The 9,743-nt window shown below is 34.2% G+C and overlaps 1 protein-coding gene across 1 annotated transcript in view; it reads left to right on the forward strand.

Moving 5' to 3' along the window:
• TOMM20 (translocase of outer mitochondrial membrane 20) overlaps positions 1–8,254 on the forward strand; it is a 16,411-nt gene extending 8,157 nt beyond the window's left edge. Inside the window, exons 3-5 of the mRNA XM_001368887.5 lie at positions 6,237–6,318; positions 6,798–6,940; positions 7,816–8,254. Coding sequence (XP_001368924.1) covers positions 6,237–6,318; positions 6,798–6,940; positions 7,816–7,860 — 270 coding nt within the window. The 3' untranslated portion in view covers positions 7,861–8,254. The remainder of the gene's footprint in view (positions 1–6,236; positions 6,319–6,797; positions 6,941–7,815) is intronic.
• Positions 8,255–9,743: the final 1,489 nt, after the last annotated feature.

The following is a 9,743-nucleotide window of genomic DNA, read 5'->3' on the forward strand; positions in this document are numbered from 1 at the left end:
AGGAATTTGGTCTAGATGACATAGTTGGCTTCTAGCTCTTATATCAGTGATCCTGGAATCTTTATAGTAATTGTTTTTCTTTGCGTTTTAAGAATTTTATTCTTGGGAGCTTTCCTTCTTACTTGGTTGGCTTTTTCTTTAGAATTTTAGGCACCAAGGTCCTATCTACTCTTGGTATTCCTTGAAATTTAATATTCCCAGATCTAGGATGTATATTAGACTATACTATACTTCTCCTTTATCACAAATTCTAAGGTGGACTAGTTGCTTTACAGCTGAGGAGAATTTTCACTGTTGAACTGCAGCACTATCATGTATTTTATCAAACATAAGGACCCCTGGGCCTTCCCATTTGCCACAATATAGGACCCTTAGGTATTCTGGACCTGTATACTTTTTTTTGTTTTGTTTTTTCATTAAGAATTTCTCCAATTCAAAAGGGGGGAAAAACCCTTATTGTAATGGATATTGTTGTTTTTCAACATTGTTTTTCAATCTTGTTCGAATCTATTGTTCCCATTAAGGGTTTACTTGGGAAAGATGAGTAGTTTGCCATTTCCTTCTCCAACTCATTTTATAGATGAAGAAAATTAAACATGGTTAAGTGACTTTCCCAGGTTCACAGGGCTTAAGTGTCTGAGGCCAGATTGGAACTTTGGAAGATGAATTTTCTTGACTCTTAACTCCCATGCTTTATTGTGCCACTTAAGCTGAGCTAATGAATGATGCATGGTCAATCAAAACAATTTCCCAATTTCCCAAATTGGCTATGTCCAAAAATGAACCTCTCATTCAACAGCTTGAATCTTTAACTTGTCAGAAGATACATAACAGATTGTGGGTCATTTGGAATCATGAATGGTTGTCTCATTTTTTAATTCATTTTTTTTTATTTCATTAGTTCAGAATATTTTTCCTTGGTTACAAGAGTCCTCTTTCCCTTCCCTCTCCTCACCCCCTCCCATAGCCAATGTGCAATTCCACTGGGTTTTAAGTGTGTCTTTGATCAAAACCTATTTCCATATTTTTGATGTGTGCACTAGGGTGATCATTTAGAATCTCCATCCCCAATCATATCCCCATCAACCCATGTGATCAAGCAGTTGTTTTTCTATGTTTCTTCTCCACAGTTCTTCCTCTGAATGTGGATAGCATTCTTTCTCATAAGTCTCTGAATTGTTCTGGATCACTGCATTGCCACTAAAGAAGTCCATGACATTTCGATTGTACAATGTTCTCCTGGGTCTGCTCCTTGCACTGCATCAATTCCTGGAGTTTGTCCAGTCCACATGGAATTCCTCCAGTTCACATGGAAGTTCATTATTCCATCACCAACAGAGATACCACAATTTGTTTAGCCATTCCCCAATTGAAGGGCATCCCCTCATTTTCCAGTTCTTTGCCACCACAAAGAGCACAGCTATGAATTATTCTTCTACAAGTCTTTTTCTTTATTATCTCTTTGGGGTACAAACCCAGCAGTGCTATGGCTGGATCCAAGGTGCAGGCAGTCTTTTAGCACACTTTGCAAACATAGTTCCAAATTGCCTTCCACAATAGTTGGATCAATTCACAACTCCACCAGCAGAGCATTGATGTCCCAATTTTGCCACATCCCCTCCAACATTTATTGCTTTCCTTTGCTGTTATATGAGCCAGTCTGTTAGGTGAGAGGTGGTTTTGATTTGCATTTCTCTGATTAGGGGATTTAGAACACTTTCATGTGCTTATTAATAGTTTTGGTTTCTTTATCTGAAAATTGTGTCCCTTGCCCATTTATCAATTGAGGAATGGCTTGATTTTTTTTTGCAATTGATTTAGCTTAGCTCCTTATAAATTTGAGTAATTAGACCTTTGTTAGAGGTTTTTATTATAGATTGTTTCCCAATTTGTTGCTTCCCTTCTAATTTTGGTTGCATTTTTTTTTTGTACAAAAATTTTAATTTGTAATTATTTTACATTTTGTAATTTTTTCTTGCTTGATCATAGATTGCTGAGGTCACTTATTCCAAGTCTATTCCACTGATTCTCTTTTCTGTATCTTAACCAATACCATACCGTTTTGATGACCACTACTTTATAGTATAGTTTGTGATCTGATACTGCTAGGCCACTTTCCTTCACGTTTTTTCATTATTTCCCTGGATATCCTTGTTATGGTTTTTCTAATTCAGTAAAAAAAAAGTTTCTTGGTAGTTTGATGGGTATTACACCAAATAAATTTGTTTGGGTAGGACTGTCATTTTTATGTTAGCTCCTCCTACCCAGGAGCAATTAATATTTTTCCAATTATTTAGATCTAGTTTTAATTGTGTGGGAAGTGTTTTGTAGTTGTGTTCATATAGTTACTGTGTTTGTCTTGGCAGATAGATTCCTAAGTGTTATATTGTCTAGGATGATTTTAAATGGAATTTCTATTTCTAATTCTTGCTGCTGAGATGTGTTGGAGATATATAGAAATGCTGATGACTTATGGGTTTATTTTGTTAGTTGTTTCTACTAGCTTTTTAGTGGATTCTCTAGGATTCTTTAAGTAGACCATATCATCTGCAAAGATGATAGCTTGGTCTCCTCATTGCCAATTTTAATACCTTCAGTTTCTTTTTCTTTAATTGCTACTGCTAGTGTTTCTAGTACAATGTTAAATAATAGAGGTGATAATGGGCATCCTTGTTTCACTCCTGATCTTATTGGGAAAGCTTCTAATTTATCTCCATTGCAGATGCTTACTGATGGTTTTAGATATATACTGTTTATTATTTTTTGGAAATGCCTTTCTATTCCTTTCTAGTTCAATACCATCTTCTTAACCATCTGTTTACTTCCCTAATCTTCCTTTCTCTTCTGAGCCTTTGCCTTTGATCAGCAGCAGTTTTGAAAACTTTATCCACTATCATTCTTTGGTTTCTTGCCTAAGACTTCATAAAACTATAGATTTCTTGTAATAGTATCACTTGTACTGTACCCACTTGAATAAACAAGAATTGGGGAGTAAGTAGTCTTCAAGTTTGACAATCTTAGAACTTTTCTGTCACAACCTGAACTACTCATGCTCTAGGGAATGGCAGAATTCTTATTATCAGGTCAACAAATAGCTGCCATAGACTCCCCATAGGATGGCAATCGCCAAACATTACTTTTCATCTTTTCTTTAACTCTTATTGAATGATCACTAACTTGACAACATACGTGTATTCTCACTAGAGTATAGTAGACAAGTAGTCATATAGCTTCTCCAAGTTTAAAAGGTGTTTGTACCCCTCCCTTCCCCCCTTCATATGAAGTCTAAAATTGCCTTTTCCTAACTTAACCTATTATTGCTTTTGGACTCGGACAATGGAAGTATAATTCCTCCCAATGGCAGTTCTTCAAATATTTGAAAACTATCAGTCATACCCTAATTTTTTTGTCATTCCTACTTCACTTTCATATATTCATTTAACTCAACTTTGTTACTTTAACCTTAGGTCTGTTAGCTTGAATCCTTCAATTAAGTCCTTCCAGATTTATTTCCCTCTTGCTCTCCATTCATTTTCTTTCCTTGTTCACAATTCCTATTACTTGAGCTGAAGGACAAGAAGAATCATCTTTTTTGAGCTAGAAGGAATCCTGAACATTATCTAGTCCAAACCTTTCATTGTACAAGTGAGGAAACTGGCCTAGGTTAAGTAACTTAACCAAGGCTACTAAATGTAATCCTGAGATTTAAGCCTGTTAGATTCTAAATCTAAGCACTCATTCAACAGTACTATTTTGGTTTTTTTCTCCTGTTCCTTTCCTCCAACAAATCAAGACCTTCTGTGGAAGGTCTTGACTTATTATTACCATTTTTGTTCCACAGTTTGTTAATTAGCAACAAAAGGGTAAATTTACAAAAATACCCCATAGCATCTAGGAAGGGATTACTAGCAGTAATCCATTTCCTACTGAAGTTCTATATTACTCTGGACAACAGAGATGCAAAAGTTAAATGACTGGCATCATATTGTCTGGCAAATCAATTTTAGAAGATAGTGACTTGTCATCTTTAGGATTAAGTAAAATGTATGTAAATTGTAGTATGAAAAAAATTAGCATAATCAAATTTTCTAAACCATACTTGGTTTTGCCTATTGACAAGATTAGAGGCTTGAGTATGATTTTGAGATACTAAAAATGCATTTATGTTATTGGGAATGACATCTAGTTCTACTTGATTTTGGGATAAATTACTTACCTAGCCCCTTCTAATGTTTTTCATTTCTGCTGTTCTTTGAAAAACTACACTACACTAATGAAACTTTCAGGTTCTCCCCAGCCTTTTCTATACTTAAAAATATAACTGCAGATGGCAAAACGTGGTACTGTTCAGTATCAGTATGATATAGTAGAATCTACTGTCAAGCCACTGAATGTTGCTGGAGCTAGTTAAGAAATCATAAATACTGGCTTCAATTAGAGTTAATGTTGTACAATTTTGCCTAGGCCTCTACCGCTACCTGGCAAACATTTTTCTGACTTAACATAATCCCTATAGCAATTTCTCCTCAAGCTTTCCACTCCTCCCACCCTCTTTCTCTTAGTAGATTATTTCACTTTTATATCTTAGCAATCCAAAGAATGCTTGGTGGCTACCAGTTCTCTTAATGATAAATTTCTGTTTTTGTTCATTCTACTTCCCATACTCGCATACATTCCTGCTTCCTTACAGGATCCTTTGGCTTAGCTTATCTCATATTTATCTCCTGGTTACCTTCTTTGTCTTTTTCTCTTTTGCCGTTGTAAATTGGCACTTCTTTTGTCTTTGTATTATCACCAGTGCTGTTCTTTGCAATAGGTACTTTTACTATTAGTCTATACTCACTTAAGCTCTTTAAGATGTTTGGAAACTTTAACATCCCAGCGAATTTGTTTTCTTACAGATAACTGCTATCGGTTAACAAGCATTTATTGAGTATTTAATATGTGCTAAGCCCTGGGGCTGCAAGGTGACTCAGTGGATAGAGAGCCAGGCCTGGAGACAGGAGGTCCTAGGTTCAAATATAATTTCAGACATTTCCTAGCAGTGTGACCCTGGGCCAAGTCACTTATTACCCCAGTTACCTATCCCTTAAACCTGTTCTGCCTTGAAACTGATACTTAGTGTTGATTGCAAGACACAAGGTAAAGGTATATATCCATGCGTGCATGGTAGGCCCTGTGTGAAACACTGGCATTAAAAGGAAAGTCAAAACAGTTTTTGGATTCATATTCCAGTGAGGACATCATACAGACAACTATGTACATAAAATTTCTCCAGAACTCTTTGGATCTTTTACCTCCATTATGCCCTATTACCTTATCAATTTTTCCCTACTTTGCACCCTAGATTATTATCAATCAAACATTTATTGCTTTCTGTGAACTATGCACTGTGCTAGGGGAAATAAAAGTAGCAAACAGAAGCATGGTTATATTCTATTGGAAGATGCAACTTGTTCGCGAACAAGTAAATAAAAGACATTAAAAATATATATATATATTATAATATGCAGGAGGTGGGGAGGCACTAATTGATAATATTGGAAGTAGGGAAAGACTTCCTAGAAAGATGTGAGATTTGAGCTTTAAGTTCCTTTGAGCAGGCACTGTGTCATTTATCTTTGTATTTCCAACACTTAGCACTATTTGTACATAGTCTAGATACTTAGTTTTATTTTTTTAAGTACTTCAATCAGGTTAAAGTCATTACATGTTTTGCCTATAATCAACAGATCTGTGCTGATTTGCTGGATTGGTGTGACCAGTGAAAAATACATTCAGTATCAGAAATGCCTTGTTTTCAGCTGACTATATTGAAGTTATAATATTTTAGAGGTACAACCAACCTTTTGTGATTTAGTCCAACCACCTTGTTTCTACTGATAAGGAAATTTCAAATTCAGACTTCCTAAGTGATTTGTTCCTGGTCACATGTGTGTAGAAGTTGTTTCATAACTCTCCATCAGTGTTTTACTGGATTATGCTGAGATTGTCATTTTTATTAGCCTTTAATATACCTTTTATACATTTCTAATGTTACTGAACTTTTAGAATTTAAAAAAGCCTCAATTAATTTTCTAGTTTCAGATGGCCTATTTATCATTAAATATAAATATTAAATATTTGAAAGTAATAATAAAGATTAGTTTTAATTTTGCAAAAATGAATGCTCATTAATAGTAGTCCAAGTTAGAAATTTTGATAGTTTCCTAAATTAAGATCTGTTTTCATTATAGTTACCTGACCTTAAAGACGCAGAAGCTGTTCAGAAGTTCTTCCTTGAAGAAATACAGCTTGGTGAGGAATTACTAGCCCAAGGTAATTATCATGAAAAATACAAAATTTTTTCTTTTGATTATGTCCTATTCTAAAGAAGAATCAAAGACTGAGACTCCACAGTATTTTAGCAAGTTAGCTTGAAAGGCCATCTGTGAATAGGGTTGACCTGATTTTCAAAATAATATCTTAAACTATGGCTGAGTCTTAAAAGAAAATTCAAATCTGTTATAATAAGATCAAATAAGCTAGAGTACATATAAAAATGGCCAATACAAGTAGGTTACTACAATATTTATATGATTTTCCATAATATAGAAAGAATTTTGTAGAACATGTTTTGAAATTCTGATTTTTAAAATTCAAGTATTATGATACATTAATATAAAATAAGTAGGTTCGTGTAAATGGAATTTTTTTCTATAATTTTTAATTTAATAGATTATAGCAAAAAGTGCTCTTTAAGGGGAAAGACTGCAGGTTCCATAAAAAACATTGACATACATGTAATTCTTTTCTAGGTGAATATGAAAAAGGTGTTGACCACTTGACAAATGCCATTGCTGTCTGTGGGCAGCCACAGCAATTGTTGCAAGTTTTACAGCAAACTCTTCCACCACCAGTGTTCCAGATGCTTCTGACTAAGCTGCCTACAATTAGCCAGGTAAGAAAGTGGAGTTTTCTGCCGCAATCAGAAAGTGACCTGTAGCATCTGAAAATTAAATTTCCTTGTTTTGAAAATGGAATTTAAATGCCTTCCTAGTAAACTTGTTAAATAATAAAATTCAGTCATAAAGTTTTAGAATAGCACTCTAGGCATGTATATAGGCATATATATCCTGGCAAGCAGGATAATCATAAATATGAAATATGTAGTAGTGGTAGTCTCTCGGTGACCAAGACTATTGTCTTTGTGCATTATCATCTATTGATGTACCCTCATGTGGCTTTGAAGTCCAAAGACTGAAATATGTAAGAGGTGGGAATGGTTGTGGGAGGAGAGCATCATCAAAGTGTAATGGCTAAGTACCCTATTAATTATTAATTAATAATGACCCTTCAGGATGATCTCTCCTAGCTGGGTTGTGATATTTAGTTGGAATAGGACTGAGTGGACAAAAAATTCCATGGACTTGGGAAACCCAAAACCAGGGGTTAAGTTCTGTTTAGACCTTGTCCATAAAAGAATATGGTGTCAGAAGTTAAGGGTACACAGTGTTGATTTTTATAGTACAACACTGTACCTGAGCTCTTGAACCAGTGATTCAGAGACAGGCCACACTGCAGTTTCTAAATACTTATCTATAAGAATTTAAAATTTTCTTAAACTAAGATTTTAGCCTCTGTTATTGACAACAGTGATTTCATTTGTCTTTTTTTTGCATTACTTATACCTTTTGAATTAGTTATCTTTTTATTTTTAACTATGAAAAACTACATCCTATTTTAAAAATCATAAAGTGGATTGGCTAGTAACATATAATTTCAAAAGTTTTTTTGTATGAAACTTATATACATTTCCTTTTTTTTCCTCCATAGAGAATTGTGAGTGTACAGAGCTTGGCCGAAGATGATGTGGAATGAGAAACATGTCAACATAATAAAATCTTAATAAAAAAATTTAAATAATTCTTAGCCCAGAAGATGAGCAGCAATGGGGAAAAAAGGGCAAACACACTAGTTATGGACTATGTATTACACTGAAATCTACCAAAGTTAATTCTAACTTTGTGTAGGTAGGTTTGCTTGGATTTTATTTATTTATCTTAGTAAGAAGTGTATTTTGGTAAAAACAAAAAGAACAAATTTCATTTTATAAATACACTATGAATTATCTAAATATCACTAATTTCATTAATTACTAAAATACGCATATATGTTGTAATATACATATGACATGACACTCCTACATGTTAAAATGCCCAGTGCTCATTTTTTGACAAAGTTAAGGCAATAAAAAGTATTCTGCACTCTGTTACAGAGGTTAAGGGTGGATTTGATTTATCCTAGTAAATTTTGAAGCATATTAGACAATTTTTTTTAATTCACCAAAGCTAACAGGCTGTGAAGTCATTGGATATAAAGTATTTCCCATTCATAAAGATAATAATGGATACATTTTGGAGATAGTTTATTTTTTGTGTATAGGGCAATAGCTGTTAATCACTTCAAAAAATCCTTTAGAAGTTTAATTAAAGCCAAGGTTATGAGTCCTGGATATTTATTTTGCAATTCAGTTGGTGGAAAGAGCACTGAACTAGTAACAATCAGGAAATTAATGTTCTAGTTCTGTTCTCCCATTAACTTATACGGTGATTGACATAGGACAAATTACAGACTATCACAAGAACCCCTGTAAAATGAGAGGTTTGTATTAAATGAGTTCCTTTCAGTTCTATGATTATTTTCCTCATCGTCAAAGCCACTTAGTTATATCTTTTCCATACATATTTGTCTTTACAGTCACACATTATTGCATATTCCAAAATGGTTTCCCTCTGCCTCTTACTCTGTTTAGCTTTTTTTGTTTAAAAATCAGTTGTGAAGAAAAAAATTTCTGATAATTGACTATCCAAAAGTAAAGTAGGTTATCTCAGGATATTGTGAATTCCCTAGTCTTTAGAGACCATGACCTTGGAATTCCTTTTCAGGTATGGTTAGATTAGATGATTGCAAAGGTGAAATATAATATCTTCCAACCTTATTACTAGATTCATCTTAGCATAAGTTTAACTAACCCCCATGACTCCTTCCTTGTACTTCTTTCATCATCTTGGTTCATTTCTCCTCTGCACTCACTTCCAAACCTTTGGTTCATTTGTCTTCTTGAACACCAAGACTACAGTATTTGACATAGATGAAAGCTTTTTCAGAGAAGGATTGGGCTGATCAAGTTCCTTTTCTATAGGCAAGCCAGTTTCAAAACTAGAGCTTTGTACTTGGTACATATTGAGATATTCTATACTGAACACCTGCCTAGGCCTTTTTGAACTTGTACAGTGATTACCCCCACCCTCAGTAATTTTTTGACTTGTTTATAAAAATTTTCTGTTTAAAAACAAGTTTTATTTAGTGACATTGAAATCTTGATTTCTGATATCGCTGGTTTTATTGATCTTTTAAGAAATGAGAACCTTAAAGTGATTTAGGAACCAAAAGTGGGGGGTGGAGAAAAGGCCATTGTGCCAAGGGAATAAAGCTTTTGAGGAGCTCCTGCAGATAATTAGGGTAAGACGGTTGCTACTGAGAACTAAGACAAGGAAATCACAAAGTGCAACCTTCTTTGGGAGAGATTGAGTAGCACAGAAAATGTAGCATGAAGCTGACCATTTAAACTTTGAAGGGAAAGAAAAGTAATGGAGTCATCTTTGTACAAAAAGTTATACAAAAAAATTGCTGCTCTGTGGTTGTGGAGTTTGTCAGGAATTCTCTACATTGATAAAATCAGATTTGGAACCACCCTATGT

The sequence above is a fragment of the Monodelphis domestica genome, chromosome 2 (genome assembly GCF_027887165.1).
Source record: "Monodelphis domestica isolate mMonDom1 chromosome 2, mMonDom1.pri, whole genome shotgun sequence".
Taxonomy (NCBI): Eukaryota; Metazoa; Chordata; class Mammalia; order Didelphimorphia; family Didelphidae; genus Monodelphis; species Monodelphis domestica.